This window comes from Ciconia boyciana, chromosome 16, assembly GCF_034638445.1.
Source record: "Ciconia boyciana chromosome 16, ASM3463844v1, whole genome shotgun sequence".
Taxonomy (NCBI): Eukaryota; Metazoa; Chordata; class Aves; order Ciconiiformes; family Ciconiidae; genus Ciconia; species Ciconia boyciana.
Window position 1 is genome coordinate 7,524,176 of NC_132949.1, and position 18,739 is coordinate 7,542,914.

Consider the following 18,739-nt stretch of genomic DNA (forward strand, 5'->3'; position numbering starts at 1 on the left):
CCCGGCCCCACGCGGCCCCGTGCCGGGCTTACCGGAGCACCGCTGCCCGCACGGCTCCGGCCGAGCAGCAGCCGGGACCGCCCGGGCTCGGGAACAGCGCCAGCGCTGCCCCCGCTCCCGGGGAGGGAAAAGCTGGGCTGGGCTGCGGGAGGCTGCCGGCCCTCGCCCTCTGCTCCAGCCCTGCAGGCACCGGGAGGTGCCCGTTCATTAGCTAATTAACACGTTAACGCTAAGTAACGCGACCGGGCAGTGCCTGCAGGGCGCCCGCTGCCAGGGCCAGCCCCTGCACCGAAAACCAGCAGGCAGCGCCCGCTGCTCAGCGGCTGGAAACACGGGGCGTAACCGGCCTCCAGCCCCCAGCTCCGGCCACAGGCTGAGAAAACACAGCAGCTCGGTTGCGAGTCGCCCATCACCCAAACGAACGAGCCCACCCCTGCCCCAACACCCCATGCCCTCCTCCCCAGGGCGGATTTACACCCTCCTCAGCACAGCAAGCGGAGGAGAAGCCCCGCCGAAGCCTTTTTGAAACCCAGCAGCTCTCCCCCACCCTCGCCCCTTCCAGCACACGCTGCAAAAACCCGACACACGGCACCGTAGAGATATAGATATATTTGTGGTGATGTTGCATATTTAAGACAACTTTACATAATGCTTCTGACACAGAGTTTCAGCGACCTCCCCTGCAGCGCGGCCAGGCCCTGCAGAGCCCCTCTCACCCGGTGTCCCTCCCCAGCCCCAGCTCGCCCCGCGAGGGAGCGGGCGCAGGAGGGGAGTCTGGGGTGCCAGCGGGTACCTGCCCTCACGCACCAAGGTCTCCATCTCCCTTCGGCGTGAGGAGGAGCCCGTTTCACAACGTGCCTCTCTTAAACCAGAGACTGGGAGTGCGAGCCCCATCAGGCGGGGAAGCCCTGGGCGTTGGAGGAAGGTGAAGGATGGCACCAATCTTTGGAGACAGCAAAACCCGACTGGCAGAGCCCCGAGCCACCGGCTCCTGCTGAGCCTGCCTTGAGCGGAGGGTTGGGCCAGACAGTCTCCAGCTCAGCCCCAGCAGCTCCACTGCCCCAGCCCTGTGCAGGGGCAATACCCCTTCCCAGGTTGCACATGAGTCCCTGCGGCAGTCCCCGCACACGTGAAGCGTCTTCACTGCGTGAAAACCAAACCCAGGCTTCTCCATGCAGTGTCGGCCTTCGAGAAAGGAGCGTGGCAGGCAGTGACCAAGGCTGGGAGGACGGCGGGGAAAGGGGATGCTCCGCTGCACCCCTTCCCCGGAGGAGGCATCGTCTCTTCCCTCCAGAGGAGGGGGAAGCAGAAACAGCGGAGAGCGGATGGAGCCGGCTGGACCTCGCCTCGCCTCTTTGCTTTTTGGCCAGGGAAGGACAGCAGATCCCGAGAGCTTCTGCCGACACGGAAGAAAAGGCTGGGCCAAGGGGCCGTGGCACAGGGCAGCCCTCCGGGCACAGCAAGCTGCAGTCTCATCCGCGGCAGGACGTCAGCCCCGTGGATGGCATTTTGGCAGGGGACTGAGGCGTCCCTTTGCTGAACTGGAGACGGAGGCGGCAGGGTCTACAGCGGCTTGTTGGGCCTGAACTGTGAACCGAGCGCTCCCCTGCCCACCGTCACACAACACGCACCGGCAGCTCCAAACATTTGGCACAGTCGGGCAGCTGCCTCGGGGGGCAGGCAGCACCCCACAACCAACCCTGCCTGAGGGGCAGGAGGGTGCAGTTCCCCAGCAGCCCCCAGCAGGACATGGGGAAACAGCAAAACAATAACAACAATACTACTAACAATAATTAAAAAAAAAAAAAAAGTAAACGACCCAGCACCCTGTCCTGTAGCGCCAGGACACCCAAGAGAACAAGGTGTGTTACAGTCTGAAGGGAGATGGAGACACAAGGACTTCCCGGCCAACACGGGGTCTCGTCTCTATTGCACTTTGCATCTTATATATTTCTATATATATATTTATAAAAATACAAACTAAAGGGCTGGGGTGGAGGGGATGAGATGCAAACCCTGGGCCAGCAGCAGCTCCGTGCACACAGCAGGCTTCGACCCATTCTGCTTCTGCCTGTCCCTAGAGTCCCCTACCAGCCCCCCCAGGGGGGCGGCCAGCAGCGCAGGGCCTGATCCTGCAGAGATCCAGCCCGGGGGTGGGCAGGGTGCAGCGTTGGTCCAGAGCCTGCCCATCCACCAGCCTTCCCTCCCTCCCCCATCACCCTTTCCCGAGGCTCCGAGGCCTGTGGTGACAGGCGCCCCGGCATGCTCTCCCTGGCCAGCAAGTGCCCGTTCCTGGGGGAGGTGGGCAAGACCGACCTCACACCTCCCCCTCCACCCAAAATACCCCACAGGAGAAGGTTTTCCCCTGCCTGGAGGTTCCCATTCTCTCTTCCTCGAGTGACTGTGGTGCAAATCACACGGGGTGATGTAGTCCGGAGGACCCCCCCCACGCCAGAGATGCTCCTCACTCCCAAGGCCTCCCCCCCGGCTGCTCCTGCTACCTCAGCCGCCCGTCAGGTTTGACGGGCCCCAGTTCTGATTTGGGGTCCGGGGAGAGGGAGCTCCAGGAAGTTTTGCTGCAGGTCTCCAGGGAGGCGCAGGCGGAGGGGCTGCCGACGCAGACGTCCGCCACAGACCAGAAGGCGCTGATGGCACCGTCCGCCCAGTCCTCCAGTGCTTTGCCCGTCAGCTGCGCCTTCCGCACCGCGTCCTCCTCCGCCTCCTCGGAGCGCGGCAGGTTGAGGATCCCCCCCAGGCCCTGGAAGCTCTGCTCCATGTACTCGTTGCGGGGGGGCCCACCGTGCAGCCAGTTGCTGTCATCTGTGCAGGACAGGGAGAGAAGAGAGAGGGGATCAGCAGCGCAGCAACATCCCAGCACCCCGCCCTTCCCAGGGCCCAGCACCCCGTCCCTTTGCAATCCCAGCCCTCCTCCAGCCTGAGGAGAGAGGTGCTGCTGCAGGACTTAGGGATGGATCTGACCTACAAATGGGCCCTCCACAGCTGCCCAGGGGCCTGATTTGAGGACCCACACGGGCAAAGGGACACCAGTGGGAAAGATGGTTCCTGCCTTGTCATCAGCTACAGCCCGGAGAGGCCAGCACCCGGGCGAAGCCCCTTGGACTGCCCGCAGGGAGACTGCCCCCTCCCTTCCCCCCCAGCCCCAAACTCCAGAGCATCCTCACCTTTCCTGAGAGGCTGCTTGTGGTTGAAGGTCTGGGGCACCACCAGGAACTGGTTCTCTCCCAGGGGCTCCCAAAACTGGAGGAGGCGGATGGTCCAGACACCAGGGCGCAGGGGCCGATTGAGGGGGGGCTTGTATTGGGTGAACTCTGTCTCGGCATCCACCGTGATGTCGTAGGAGGTGGCAATGACGTAGGTGGGGTCGATCCACACCACCGTGGCTGTCAGGTTGGGGCCCCGCGACCACTTCTGCATGGCCACCGGCTCGTCAAAAGGCCCCATCAAGCCTCCAAAATTGCGGAAGAGCCTTTCCTTGGGGTCCCACTCCGTGCCCACCTGGAGGGACAGGAGGCGCAAGCAGTGGGACACTGGGCAGGGAGATGCTGTCAGCTCAGGTTTTGCGTTTCACCTCCCCGAACCGGGGAAGGCATAAACTTTGGAGCCCAAAGCAACGCACACCCCACCCTCCATGGCTCTCCTGCCTGCCTGCAGCATGCCAGCACTAATCCAGCTGTGTGATGCCTCCTGCAGCTGCAGGCGCTGGGCACCACAGCCTCAGCTCCCTCCTGAAGGTCCCCTTCAGGCCTTTTCCCCACCGATCAGCTCCACACCCCACACAGAAGCCAAACTCCTGGACAAAGGTTTGTTCTCAGATGTGACAGCAGCACTGTGTCACTCTGTCCCTACAGCGTGCAGGTGGGGGAGAGGAGGAAGGGCAGCGTGGTGTGGGAAAGCCAGAGGAAAGTGGGAATTGCGAGGGAAACTTTCCCCATTTACCTCAAGGTTTTGTAAGCGGTTTGCCTGCTCTCCAAGACCCGCCAGCTTCAGAGCTCCTTGGGGCATCATCCACACCTCCAGGGACTCTGCCTGCCCAGTTGCCAAATTCTGCACTTCCTGCATCACCAGGTAACCCTGGAAACGGTCGTCATAGAAATATAAGTGCACACTGGATGGGAAGCCCTGGGGCTCAAATCTGGAGAGACACAGACAGATGGAGAGGTTGCACATCTGAGTATTGGCATCCTCCCAGCACAAGATGCAGGCCACCACTCGGAGCCTGGCTGGAGCCTGCAGCAAATACCCCACCTGCAGAGCTTGTCGGCCTTTGCTGCCGGCGCAGCCGCAGCTTTGCGGAGCCCCAGCCTGGAGAAGGCTGTGTAGAAGGTGAGGGTGACGTCGCTGAGGCCACTAAGCCCATCGACTCGGTCGTAGACGTTCTCCCAGTACGCCTTAAGGGCTGGTGTGTTGGGTGGGTAGCTGCCGTAGAGGTGCGTGTCCAGGATCTCCAGCACCTCCTGATTCACCGTCGACTCAAACTTCCGGGCAAAGAAGGTGGGTCTGGAGAGTTGCTGGAAGAGCACAGGCATTTCTAACAGTGTTGGCTGTTTCTAACAGCCCCTCCGCCCTCCCACCCGAGCGGGGCAGCTGGGAGGGAGAAATTCTGGGAATAAACATGCTGGGACCCACCCTGCCCCCTTTGAGGGCACAGGCTAAGGAGCAGCAAAGCACAGCCAGCCTCTACGTGGGATCCTCTATGGCAGGATCAGTGGGGGCATACAGTACGCTTACTGGTAATGCAGATGGGTTCCCATCTCTCCCACTGCCTCCTCCTTCCTGTGCTCAGAAGCAGCCATGTGTCATCTAGCTCCTTTGCTGCAATCTCTATATTCAGATGGGCCCCCACCCCGCACAGTCACTGTGGAGCCCTGCACGAGGCCTGGCCATGTGGCACAGCTTGCGGGATCGGGGCCCTGCACTATATAAACCCAGGACTGCTCAAAAATCCTGCTAACTTCTCTTTTTAGGGCTGGGTGTATCTCCCCCAAACCTCCCTTGTTCAGTTTATGTCCCTACTCACTGAGAATACGGGAGACAGGTCGTCACAAGGTGTTTTGTCCTGCCAAAGAGGACAGCACTCTGGAGCGGTTTTACTGAAAAGGTATTCGCCCCAAGCAATAAGTCTTCAGGGAAAAAGCAGAAAAATGGGAGACAAAGTCTGGGAAGAGGAGCAGCACTGCAAGCCTGGCTGCTGGGCAGAACAGTCAGCGTAATCCTGCTGCCCGAGCGTTTACAGACACGCCTGTGCCGAGCCCCACGGCAGCTGGGGAGCCAATCCTGCTCCTGTCCCTTGTGGGGCTGGGGTGAGGCTCATGCGGGCGTGCACAGCAGCTGGCATCGCACCCAGGAGCATGCCCGCAGGGAGACAGACGGGGAGGAGGGGAGAGAGCAGGAGGAGAAAAGAGGATCTTTTTCACCTGTAGCCGGAGGAAGTCCTGGGGTTTGAAGTCATTTGGGGAGCACCCGCACCAGTCGACTATGTGTTTATATTGGCACTTACAGCCCAGCTTCCGGTTCCAGTTGGTCACTCGGAGGTTGTTATCAACCAGCGTCTCACAGGCGTGACTGTTCTCCAGGACCGTGTGGAAGAAGGACTGCGCACGGCACAGAAGGGACAGGAGACCCAGTGGGGATGGAGGACAGATGGTTAAAGGAGACACCCCTGCCACACCCACACTCAGAGGAACAGGACAGGCCTCGATAGGTCCTGAACAGAAACCCATCCCTGTTCACAGCACAGGGCAATGTGTAAGAGATGAGGCTGTGCACCCACATCAGTCCTTATCTGACCCAGCAGGATGTCTGGACCTAAAGCAGGGCTGGATATAAACATGACCCTTGGCCTGTCTGCTCCGCTCTCCCCTCTTTCATACCCAGGTCTGGGAAAAAGGGAGGCACAAAGCTGCCTGCACAAAGCAGTGCCCTTCACAGCTACCCAGGGTAGGGATGAAGTGGGACGGAGATGTTAAGTACAGTGGGAAGAAAATCCAGCCCATGCCCTGCAGCCAGCACCCACCTCGGCTGGCAGGAGCGTGTAGGTGTAGAACTGGCGCAGCTGGGACACCAGCTGGTCCTCGGCATAGACCACGTACTCCACGAAGCTGCGTGTCAGCGAGAACCAGTCCGAGCCCCCGTCCACCACAATGCCCTCGGGGATGTGGCGCTCGCCCAGCCGCCACATGTGGGAGTCACACTCATGGAACAGGCGGTCCAGGCCCTGCTTCTTGATAAACCTGGGCACGGGGACAAGGATGAGGAATTAGGGGTGTCACCCACTTTGCTGGGTGCAGCTACATCCAGAACATCCCCCCTGCCCCAACCATTTCAGTGCTTTTCCAAAATATCTCCTTTTTCTGTTCCTCCAGCTCAGTTCTGCCTCTGGCTGGGATTACCTGGCGTTGTCTCGGCCATGAGACTTCAGGAAGTTCTTATCTCGGTATTTGGACAGGAACATCACCAGCTCATCATTGGTCCTGAGGTGCAAATTAGAAAGCATTAACGGCCCCTGGGGTAAAGCAGCCCAGTAAACATTCACTCCGCAAGAGCCACCAGACAAAAAGAGCCTAAGGCTGCTTAGTAGGTGCTGACTCAAACCCTGGTCCCATCGCTGGGGAGATACAGGCGTGGCCCCTCTGCTGTCTGGCGCCTCAAATGTGTGTTCCCCTGCAACGCCCAGACCGCAAGAAAACAGCCTCTGAGGTACTGGCTGGGTTCCTCTGCAGAGATGGGACCAGCCTGGCCCTGAAGCATCATCACCAGCATGTGGGTGCAATCTCCAACCCCATCTTCCCTCAGGTCTCTGCTCCTCCCTGCCCCTCCCAGGGCTGCTGCAGCATCATGCAGCCTGAAGACCTCCATCATCCTCCCCTGCCCCAGCAAGGTCCTCACCTCGTGGGGTAGTCGGTGGCGCTCAGGTTGATGAAGAAGTCCCAGGGCCACTCGGCCAGTTCCAGCAGGTCCTTCATGCTACGCAGGTACATCTTCAGCAGACTGGCACCTCCCCAGATGGTCACCATGCGCCAGGGTGTCACGCGGATGTTGGGGTAGTGCCGGGCCAGCTCCACTGCCTCGCGATGGAGGTAGTTGGAGCGCTGCCAGGGAACACGGCTCACGGTCAGCAGGGAGCTCACCTTCCCGGGGTCTCCATGCCACCAGCGTGGGGTCAGCCCTTACGGCAGCCTCCGCAGGGAGGAGAGCAGCAAGGCAAGACTGCTCTGGGCAGGAGAGATAGATCCTGCTTCCCTGGGGTTGCAGAAACAGGGGTGGGAGGGTCACAGCTCCACCGGCAGTGAGGACAAACCCTACCCAGCCACCTCCTCTGGCACAGCAGATGCTGTGCCTCCACTCACCACCCGCCCACGCCCCAGCTCTGCGCTCTGTCCCCGTGACCAACCCAGGCACTGTTAGCATCTCCCTTCGCCTTGTCCCTCCTGCATACCTTGTCGACGTGGATGTAGAAGAAGTGCTGCTGGTGGTACACAGCCTTGATGAGCCGCTTCAGCTGGCGAATGGCCCTGCCGTGCACAACCAGCATGTAGGCGATGCGCACGGGCTTGCTGAGGGGCGCCTGCTGCAGCCGGCTCTCGTCCCACTGGATGACAGGGCTGACCTTGTCTGTGTGGGGAGGGAGAGGGCTGTCAGCCGCCCCCAGCCTCGGCACCCACCACCCCACCAGCCGGTGCTCCTGATAAACCAGGGAGACCTGTGCAAGGGGGGAGACAGCAGGGAAGAGCTCGGCCTCGGGCAAACCCCATCGCGCTGCAGTGCCAGGGCATGGTGGCACACGCAGCCCCTTGTGTTAAATTGACAGGGCTGCATTGGGAAAGGGGGTGTGTGTGTGCATGTCCTTCTCTGACCCCTCAAAACAGAAAATGCTGCTGGGCCTGGCTCCAACCTCTGCAGGCACCACAGGTTGGGATGAACATCCCAGCTTAAGGAGGCTGGCACAGCTTTGATTGGATTACAGAGGCAGTGGTAATCTGGGAATCAGTGACAGACTGAGGCTGCTTTTTGCCAGGTGGGACAGTTTGGTGACATAAGGAAGGCGGCCTATGCACCTGGCTGGGATATTCCCGATACCGAGGGGTGGCCGGGAGCACCCCAGCAGAACTCACCCGAGAGCTGGCAGTGGCGAGGCACAGACTGGGGCATGAGGCTGCCAGCCCGGTGCAGACACACCACATTGGCAATCTCCTGTTGGCACTGCTTGCTGCTGGCCCGGGCTAGTGCCGAGAGCGCATCTTTGCCCGTGATTTCGCACTTGGGGGTGAAGCTGTTCTCGGTGGGCTGGGGAGCCCCCTCCACGCTGCCTGTGTCGCCCTGCTGGAAGACGGCCAGCTGGGCCTCCCCACGTGGCTCCGTCAGGTTCCTCTGGCTGGAGGAGTCCAGTGCAGCCGGCAGTCTCCGCCCCGGTTTGTGTCTCGCCGTGACGGCTCTCACCACCTTGGACACCAGCACCCCGGGGCTGTCCAGCCGTCCCCGCCATCGCCCGTGCTTCCGGCTGGCACTGCCTCGGCGCCCGGCAGAGCTGTCCGAGTCCTTGGAGCCGTCGCTGCTCTCAGGCAACCTGGCTTTTTTCTGCCGCTCCTGTTTCAGTTCCAGGCAGATGCAGAAGAGAAGACAGAGCATTAACTTGGGCCTGGTTTGCCCCAGCTCTGCCAACACACTCCCCAGAGCATCCTTGTTCCCAGAGCAAGATGCTCCCAGTCCCCAGGCTGCTCAGTGCTACAAAATGGCAGGCACTCCGGGAGCAGCCACCGTGCAGCAAAGGACATTACACCGCCCCTCTGCCACTTAAGACCCCACAGCACCTCCCTGCATGGTCCTATGTACGCCTCATGGGGACAGCCTATATGCCAGCAAGGGAGACCTCAATCTGCAGACCCCATCATCACAGCACCCCAGACCACAAAGAGGGTCTTGCTCTCTGCCGCCGGGCTCGCCACAAGACTAACTGGTCAAGGTTGGTTGTGTCTGCATCAGCCACCAGCCACCCTCCGGGGTCCTGCATGGGCAGGGCACCCCCAGACAGTGGGGACGAGCGTAGGGCTGATCTGGCTGGTGGTGGTCATTTTACTGGGAGGCAAACGCACCAGCTCTTCCCTGCCATGATCACGCTGTGAGCCCAAACCCAGCACACCCATCTGGGAAGCGGGGTCGCAGGCGGTCACAGCTGTGCTCTCTGGGACTAAAAGCACTGGGGAGGCATTGAATGAGGTCCTGCCTGTGCCCCCTTCCCTGGGCCCCGGCTCCCCGCACTGGGCTGGAGCAGTCACTGTGATCGCCAGCTTCTCTAGAAATCCCTTTAACAAACCTTCCCACCAAGCCAAGCGGATGTGTAAAGGGAGCAGTTAATTACGCTTTGTTACCTCTGCCAGGCTGGCTGATGAGCAGAAACGAGTCAGCCTTGGGGAGAGCAGAGAGCTGGGAAGTTTGGATGCCTGAGAGAGCCACACTTGTGGGAAAGCACTTTCCCAGCGAGTTGTGCCTGCAGGGCCGGGGCAGCATGACCCCAGCCCACCACAGGTGCTCCCAGCCAAAAGGCAGGCAGCGAAGCAGCTGCCTGCTCCAGCCAGGCCTCCCAGGGCTCTCTCACAACACCCTCAAAACCCTGCCTGCCCAGCCACTGCACCGGGCACTGTGGGAGGCAGTGAGCACTTCAGGGACTATTCCTGAGCTGCAGCATCTTCTGAGGATGGGAAGATGCCTCACAAGGACAGAGGGACCCAATTAGCTCCCTGCACAAGCCGCCCTGAGGGCGTAGCTGCTGGGAAGGTCATGGCCAGGAGAAACCACGCTGTGCAAAGGCAGGAAAGCATCTGGCAAGATCTGACCACTCCAGCATCCCTGAACTACCCATGTTGTGGTGGCACAGCATGCAAACCATGCCTACCCAGGAAGGGGCCAAGCCAATGCTTAACTTCCGAGGGGCTGGCGTCAGTGAGGATCAGCCAAGCCCCCTTCTGACCAGACAGGCGTCACAGGTGGCCCGAGACAGGCGGCGAACCGTTCATTAGTCACCACGCAGGACCATCTGTTTGAGAGTTATAAACCTGTTTTCTCTGCCGAGCATCACAGGAGAGGGGAAGTCAGGAGGTGACAAATGAGGAACGAGTCTCTTCCGCAGACTCAGCCCTGCTCCTGCAGGAAGAGACCCACCAGCCCCGCTCGCACCCTCTGCTCCCCAATGCGCCTGGCTCTGGGGACAGTCCCCACGCAGTGCCCACCCTCGGTTACATTCCCACTTGTCCCCCTGGAAGGAGCATGGTTCCCAGCTCACAAGCACACCCAGCTGCCTTCCCCAGTAGGGAAGTCCTTAGAAGCATCACCAGCCTTTCCGGAGCTGGCAGCTAACGAACTCAATGGCTTCAAATTACTGCACCACAGCAGAGCAATCCCTCCACCCCAGCCAGGCAGGGAACGACTCCGGACACGTTGCTCTGCTGTATTTAAGATGCGTGCGCAGGACTTTTGGTAAAGCTCCCCGTCCCCCTCCTTCCAACAGACTCAGACAACTCCAGGCACTAGCCAGAGGTCTGGGATACTTCTCCCGTCCTGCCTCCCCTGATGTGACACTGCCGTCCCCACAGTGCCATGGAGCCGTGGGTCGGGTATCTACCTGCAACCTATCCCCAGCACAGATCCAACTGTGCTGACATCTCCAAGCTCTGCAGTTGCAAGGAGCAGAGCTAACAGCATCTGGTGTCCTGCAGGATTCCCCCTCTGGTTGACTGACTCTGGTGTCTGCCACATACGAGCACTCATCAGGCAAAAACGGCGCCAAAACGTTCCAAAGTCACCAGAGGAATCCGGACACTTCATTGCCAATTGCAGCGGCAGAGCCTTACACCTCACAATTAAAATGGCTGGAGACAGCCCCCTAAAAACAAGCTCTTTGGGAGAAAAATAACAATCAAGGAATCTCAGCAAAGCTGGAAGAAAAGATGTTTTGCAGGAAGGTTCTCTGGCAGCTGCAGCACATGGAGGACACCAACAGGCCCCAGAGAGGTGCTGCCTCCTGCTTGGAAGGAGGAAGACAGGAGGCGAAGTGGGGGAAGAGATGTGACTGGGCTAAAACACTGCTCCCAAGTGACAGATCCTCTTCTCCACCCACAAGGACACTTTGCAGTTTGCATTTTCCTGGTGCCAGCTCCACTGCGGACCAAGTGCTCCAGCAAGCTCCTGCACTCGCTCAGGAGCCGTCGGTGTCACCACAACGGAGGCAGGATCGCTCTGGTCCCTCGGGCTCCCACCTCTGTGCGCAGACAGGCTTGCACTGCCTGCAGCGGGGATGCTGTCGGCGAAGGGCTAGGTACCAATGGGAATTTCCTCTCCCATCTGTCAGCCTGGACAGGGATTGTAGTGTTTGATCCTGGTAGAAAAAGATAAGTTGGCTTCCTGGTAGAACAAGATAAGTTGGCTTCCTGGAAGTAGGAAACTCAGTGCTGACCTGGAGACTGATCCAACCTCTGCTGGTCTGCACACGATAAAGCATCTCTTTGGTGAATAAAGGGAGCCTGTAGGACCCTGGCATCGGGCTTGCAAAGAGAAGGAACATGATCCAAGCAGCATGGCCTTTTCAAGGAGGGTTGGGTTGGTGGCTCTGATGTCGCTGAAGCCCGTTACAGGGCAGTAAGCAGTCGGTGCTGCTGGTGCGAGATGGGTTTAAAGCCTGCTCCGGTGAAGGGCAAAGATCCTCCCTCAGCCTCTGCTCAGCTTATACCAGGGAACCATGGGGGATGGAGCCTGCCAAGCTGGGGAAGCTCTTCCCTCCCCTGTGAAGGGAAGAAAAGGAAACCAGCAGGCTTTGAAAAAACGAGCAGGACAGAGAAAGGGGCTGTCACTTTTGGGAACACCTGGGCAGCACAGGCAGCTGCCAGCCCAGGGCACAGGGCTGCAGTGCAGCCTCTGAGCACTACAGATGCCCCAGCCAAAGGCGCCGGTCTGGAGGGGAAGGTGAGCTCACCCAACTCTGGATGTTCCACAGCATTTACAGGACTCGAGTCTCATTTTTGCTCTATACAGCGAGTCACAGCCCATTCGTGGTGGGGATGAGCCAGGTTAGAGCTGTGTCCATTAGTGGGAAGGAGCCATTTACTCTGGCAATTAAGAGATCTCAAGGTTCCCCAAATCATTTCACGCCTGCAAGGTCATGCTCTCCTGGGAGGGTTCCTCCAGCTTTACCAGAAATGCCCCTGGGGAACAGCGGCTCCTCCAGGTCTGGCCAAAATCAGAAGTGGCAGGAGGGCACAGAAACCAAGAGCTTTGCCATTTTGTAAGAAATAAAGGTTAATTGGACTTTTCCCAGCTTGCTAATGGGTTTGGGCTGTCTGTAAAGTTCAGGATGGTTCTTGCCTTCTCCGAAGAGGTTGGTCCATTCCCAAGCCCTGGAGTCAGGGCTGCTGGTGGCAAACCATCCCCTCTCCAGGTGAAGGGGACTCATGGCCAAACCTGTCAGCTGCCCAGCTCAGTTTTGGGAAGAGACCTGGGGAAACCAGGCAAGGACTAAGGCAATGCAGGGCAAGAGAAGAGAAAAGCAGATGAGCAGTGCAGGATGGTGCAGAGAGGGAAGGAAAAGCCAGGACAGATGAAGTGATTTGATCAAGGTCACAGGAAAAGGGAAGGAGCAGTTGGACACTCCTGGCTGCCAAATCGGTCTGCTCTCACGCTCCCAGTGCCTCTGGATCATGGGCAACTCCGTGTCCCCTCTCCTTGCCACATTTATTCCCTGGCTCTGTTTTGGTGGTGGGCGTATGGCAGCAGATGAGGGTGCTCATGGTTATTCCCAATGTCCCAAAAGGAGGCCTGGAGCTGGGAATTAATCCGCTGAGAGAGTGGTTGCCTTAGAGACCTTCACCCCTGCAAGGGGCTGCCCAGTTCCCCTTCTCACTTCTTTGCTCTCAGGGAAAACTTTCTAGTCCTTTGAAAAGACCTGCTAACCACAGGGTCACCCTCCACACCAGGGAGGCACCCCACGATGGGGAGGGGAAGCTCTCGCCCCGCCAGGGATCCCCACCCTTCACCTCACGGCCACTGGCATTGCTCTGCCACAGCTACCGCACTCACCCCATGCCTGCCCCTGCACAGCTCCCAGCTCCCACCGCACGCTGTCCCTGCCCCTTCCAAACCAGGCTTCACCACCACCCTGGGGCTTGTCGGCAGCCCGCGGAGAGCCCGCGGAGAGCTGTAGAGTCGGCAGTCTCTACAGCCCCTGGAGCACAAGGGCCCTGCCCAAGATGAGGGGCTCCAGTGCCACACAGACTTTTGCCAAGGAAGCCCATACAGGGACTCTCAGCCCTTCCTCAATGCTCTTGGAGAAACCAGCTTCAGCCACTGGTCCACCCAGATGCAGCGGGCCTGGACATGGTCCAGGCAGCTCACAACAAATAAATATAGTCAAATAAGCAACCCAGAGGTCAAGAGCTTTGTTTGAAGGTGGCAGCAGCATTCTCCAGAGGCCTGGGTCCTCCTCGACTCACTCCTGCTCTGTGTCTGACCTTGGGCAAACACCTTCGCCAGCCCGTGCCTCAGTTTCCCCACATGTAAAAAAGAGGTGATGCCTTTTGCCTTAGCAGAGTGTTATGGTATAAAGACAACAGACGACTGCAAAAGGTCCTTGTACCCTCACACTTCCCAGGGATATCCCTGACCGGACCAGCCAAACAGAAGCCACCACAAACTTCCTGAGCTGCCGCGCAGGCTCTCCCCAGCTCTCTGAATTACTGTGTGTTTTCATATTTCTCTGGCTCAGGTATCACCAGTCCCAGCTTCCCACAATGTCTCCCAAAGCAGAGAGAAGTGTGAGACCCCCGGCGAGCTTCCCATGCTCCCCACCCCACGCCAGACCCCAAGAGACACTCCCTGGGCCACAAGGTCCCCTTCTCAGGTGCCGCAACCCCACACCGCTGCAGCAGGAGCCCCCTCACAGGCCGCGGCCTGCTGCCCGCCCCACAGCAGCCTGGGGCCTGTGGGACCCCCACCCACCCCGGGGAACCAGTCCCGGGACGAGGCCTCGCCAGCCCCACACAGACACTCCGGAGTGGGGGCACCCCCTCCGTGTCCCCTCCCGGCTCCAGAGCAAGGGAGCGCGCCATCCCCCCCCGGGGCACTGCCGCCCCAGGACCTCCCCCCTCTCAAGAGCCCCCTCCCAGCACGCACCGCCCGCCTATGACCCCCCAGGCCTCCCGCCCACCTCAAGCCCCTCACCGCCTCCCCTGTCCCCCCGTCCCCCTCAGCCCCTTCACCGCCCCTGCAGCCCCCTTACCGCCCCCAACCCCCTCATCGTCCCCCCAGCCCCTTTATCGCCCCCCTACCTGCCTCAGCCCCCGGCCCCTCACCGCCCCTCGGCCCCCGCCGGCAGGCCCCGGGCCGCCGGTCCGGCCTCCCCGCGGCGCACCTCGGCCGGTCCCTCCTCGTCGACGCCGGCGGAGGTCCAGAGGACGAGCCCCTGGAGCAGGAGGATGGCGAGGGCCGTGGCCACCGCCAGCCGGTAGCGCCGCGCCAGCTTCCGCGCCCGCCCGCTGGCCACCATCGTCACGGCCGCTCCGCCGCGCCAGGGCGGGCTGCGCCGGCGCGCGCCTCCCGCGCGCACGCGCCGGCGGGGCCGGGGGGCGGGGGGGCGGGGCCGGGGGCGCGCGGCGGGGCGGGGCGGGGCGGGGCCGGGCCGGGGGGGCGCGGCCCTGCGGGGCGGGCGGGTGCCGGGGGTGCGTGGGCGTGGGCGTGGGCGTGTACCTGTACCCATCCACGTACGTGATTCTGTGCACCGCGAGGGTTTGCGTGTCTGCGTGTGTGCACCGGCGTGTGCGTGTGCTCGTGCGTGTGCGCGCCACGTGTGCGCGCCTGCGCCTGTGGGCCCTGGGGTGTGCATGTGTGCACACGTGCGTGTATGCATGTGCATCTGTGCACTGGGTGTGCGTGGGTGTGTTTGTGTGCGTGTGTGGCTGGGGGTGTGTGTGTGCCCGTGCCTGTGCACGCGTGCCTGTGCGTGCATGTGTGCATCAGTGAGTGCGTGCGCGCATATGGTTGTGTGTGCACTGGAGTGTGTGAGTGTTCATGCATGTGCACGTGTGCATTGCAGTGTCTGTGTTCATGTACTTGTGTGCAAGCAGGGTGTGCATGTGGTTGTGCATGTGGTTGTGCACGTGTGCCCTCGGGTGTGCTTGTAAGCAGCAGGGTGTGCATGTGCTTTGCGTGTGTGCACCAGGGTCTGCATGTGGGCACTGGGGTGCATGTCTGCTTGTGCATGCAGGGGTATGCATGGCCACATGTGCACTGCAGTGGGTGCCCGTGTCCACTGGGTGTCCACGTGTGTACGCACACCAGTGTGCATGCGTGCGGATATATGTGCATGCTGGGATGTGCACGTACTCATTCACATGTACGGGGGTGTGCGGGTGTGCCTCAGGATGTGAGTGTACACCCGCATGTGTGTATTGTGGGCACTTACGTACATGCATGCGTGTGCACGGGGGCACACGTATGAGCACGTTCGTGTGTGTGCACTGGGGTGTAGGGCTGCGCATGAACTGGTGAGTGCATGTTGATGTACGGGCACATGCCTGTGAGCATAGGGCTGTGTGCGCAGGCACATGTATGTGTGCATGGGGGCACATCCATGTGCGTGAAGGTGCTGGGTGCCTCCCACGGAGGAGCCTGCTCTGTGCCAGCCATCGGTGCCGGGTTCCCCGGTTCCCTTGCAGCCGGTTACGGGGCTGGGCGCAGGTCCCGGTGCCCTCGCTGGGTGCTCGCGGCTCTGCTCCTCCCCACAGGCAGTGTGCAAAGGCCTTGCTAAGCCTCGGGGAGTCCCCCAGCCCGTGATGCTGCTCAGGGGCTCTCAGCAGTGAGAGGTATCACCGGGCCCCCCACGCTGGCAGAGGAGACTTTCTGGGTGCCCAGGGGTGAGTGCCGAGTTTGCTGCTGCCCCAGAGCCACCAGGTTGTCAGAGCGAGAGCAGCCCCGATGGCAGGAAACACCTGCACAGAAGTGTAGGCATGACAGCGGCTTCTGCACGAAACCGTCCTGCTGCCGAGCTTGCTTTAAGGAAAACAACCCACCCCATTCCCGCTTCTGCTACAATAAAACCTGAAAAGATTCAAAACCTCTTTCAGGACACCCACCCAGCAAGAAGAGCTCCCGGGGTGGCTGCAGGCAGCAGAAGTGCCCCGGGGTGGAACCCAGGCTCCAGGGCAGAGCCGTGCCAGTGGCAGACCCTTGCCACAGGAGCCACGGTTTCACCGGCCAACCCCTGCCTTCCCCCCTGTAAAAACTGCTGTGGGGGGAGTATTTCAGCAGGGGAAATAGGAAGCAGTGTCAGGGTGGTGATAGCAGCCGCGGGGAGCTCCGTGATCTCCTGTGAGCTTCCTGGGCAGATTCTGCAGATACAGCGGAGGGAATGCTGCAGCCTCAACTGCCCGGAGGGTTTTAAGGGGAAGAGGTTTAGATAAGAAGGGTTCCCCGGGCTGCAGGAGGGCTCTGTGCAGCCTGCGGAGCCCCAGGGGAGCTTCCCCTTGTACAGGACCAATTTGGCCCATGCCCGTAAAGGCTGAGAGCCGCAGGACTGCCTCAGCATCTCCACACCAGCAGGAAAAGGCTCACCACATGCAAGGGTGGGACCTCCCTGCAGCTAACAACTGGCCAGCCTGCTTCGGAGGCAGCCTTACATGCTTCATCCCTGGGCAGGCTGCAGTGCCAGGGCCAGGAGTGAGCACAGCCACGGCTCTGCCCCAGCACTGCTCCCTCGTGGGTGCTTTGACCAATGCCTAAGTGAGGCTCAAGCCAGAAAACACATGGCTTGTCAATAAAAAGGGCAACAAAGTCATCTTCCTTCCTCTGCTGGAAGAAGTTTGTTCTTCCCTGTGTTATTCCCCTGTTCAAGCTCGCCACCTCGCAAGGCACGAGAGACAAATCACAGTTTAACAGTGTTTAGAGGCTGTTGATCAAAAACAAGTCAGAGACACTCCCACAGCCTGTCACTTTGCAGCCTGCCAGGCAGCAAGAGCAGTTTGGGAAGCAGTTGCACAACCCCAGGGGTGCAAGCACTGTGCTCCCCCCCACCAGCTTCTTAGCCAGGGTACCTGCCCCAGCACACATCCCTGGGGAAGGGGGAGCAGGGAGCCTCAGGCACATGGGCTTTTCTGATGGATAGGAGGGAAGAGCTCCAAGGAAAGATGGAGGTGCTCCCCAAATGCTGCACTCCTCCATAGACAGACAGGAGCAGAAAGCTGGGTGCACCCCTAGTTCATGGTGGAGGGGGGTAAAGCATGTGACTCCAGCCAGCAGGCCCCCAGATAATTCCCCTCCCCTGCATTAGACCTGCCACTCATGTAACACTCAAGTTCCTACCAGATCATGACCAAAACCATTTATTGCAGGAGTTATTTAAACTCAATTATTGCACAGCTTCCTTAAAAAAAACCCAGGCAGCAACAAGCACACCTCAGCCCCAGCACAGGCTCTTCTACCTACACAGGACTCCGTTCTTTTCGCCCCGGCTTCAACCAGCCCAGGGCCAAACAAAGCCCAAAGAGCAGAAGGAAGACACCTACCTCCTGCCCAGGGAGCCAAGGCTTCCCCACTCCAGCACCCCCTGCCCTAGCAGCAGAGCACACCCAGCTAGCCCCAGCCCTAGCCTGGCTGCCCCGGGAAATTGTAGCCCTGCAGCTCTGCCCCATTTGCTCTCCTGCTGCCAGGGGGCATAAAAGCACGGCTGGCAGCAACACCCCATCTCCTTAGTGAGAGCTCTGTGCTTGGCTGCTTTCATGGTCTCCCCTTCCTCAAAATCTTGCTGTGGCAGGAGTAGAAGAAAAGCTCCTTCTCTGCTTGGATCATCCTGTCTGCTCATCTCTCCTTATGTGCTAATTGGGGGCTGCAGGCTACAGTAACTCGTTAATGAGGCAGGCAGCAGAGGCTCTCCTAGCTCTGTCCTGCTGGGGCTTTTCTCTCTCCCCAGCTTCACACAGGCTCCCCATTTGCCCAGGAACCACTTTTCTCTCCAGCAAGGCTCAGTTGCTGCTTCTGACTCTGCCTTCTCACCCTGGCCAAGGGAAGACTTCTCTGCTGCTGAGCACCCCTGAGTATTAGCAAATTTTGTTATAGAGTATATATGTATTCCAGTAGTCATCCCCTTTACACCTGAATGAGTTACAGGGGGTTCAGTACATGAAATATAGGTGCAATGGCGGGAAGAGGTAGAGAAGGGAGCAGGGCTATGTGGGACAAGGTGGACATCAGGGAGCATCCCAGCCTGGCTGTGCCTGACTCCCTCACCCATGAGGTTCACTGCTGGGTGCACACAAAGCACTAGAAACTGAGCCTGGCTCTGAAAACAAATTTCCAAAATACTCCTGCATCCATCCCCCTCCTGCTGTCCTTCCTCGCTCGGGCTCTGCCTCGCAGGTCCCCAGAATAAGCAGCTCAGGGCTGGAATCTGCCTAGAGGAGATGGTGGTGGAGAAGCAGCTCCACCAGCAGAATCCAGAAAAGATCAGTTCCCTTTCAGGAATGGGTGAGTTACAGGGAAGCTTGTACACCGGGATAGGACATCTCCACTTTTCAGCTGCCTTCTGCAGCCAGAGCTTGGAAATCATGATTTTGGGGCAGAGCTGGTTGCACGGTGTAAATCCGTATCCCTGCCCCTGAAACCAGCCTGGCTGCATGGACCTAAAGTGCCCGAACTCCCATGGCAAGGGAAAACTCATCTCTCCAGGCAAAACCACTTGCATGGG

At 59.9% G+C, this 18,739-nt stretch overlaps 1 protein-coding gene across 1 annotated transcript; it reads right to left on the minus strand.

The window, feature by feature from the left end:
- Positions 1–591: 591 nt before the first annotated feature.
- On the minus strand, positions 592–14,600 carry XYLT2 (xylosyltransferase 2). Its single transcript, XM_072881119.1, has 11 exons — positions 14,414–14,600; positions 8,133–8,604; positions 7,457–7,632; positions 6,907–7,109; positions 6,411–6,491; positions 6,035–6,251; positions 5,436–5,612; positions 4,267–4,529; positions 3,958–4,153; positions 3,183–3,516; positions 592–2,820 (listed from the first exon to the last, which is right to left on the minus strand). Exons 1-11 carry the CDS (start codon positions 14,546–14,548, stop codon positions 2,498–2,500), a joined length of 2,577 nt encoding a protein of 858 aa, XP_072737220.1. The 5' UTR covers positions 14,549–14,600; the 3' UTR covers positions 592–2,497.
- Between the last annotated feature and the right edge of the window lie 4,139 nt (positions 14,601–18,739).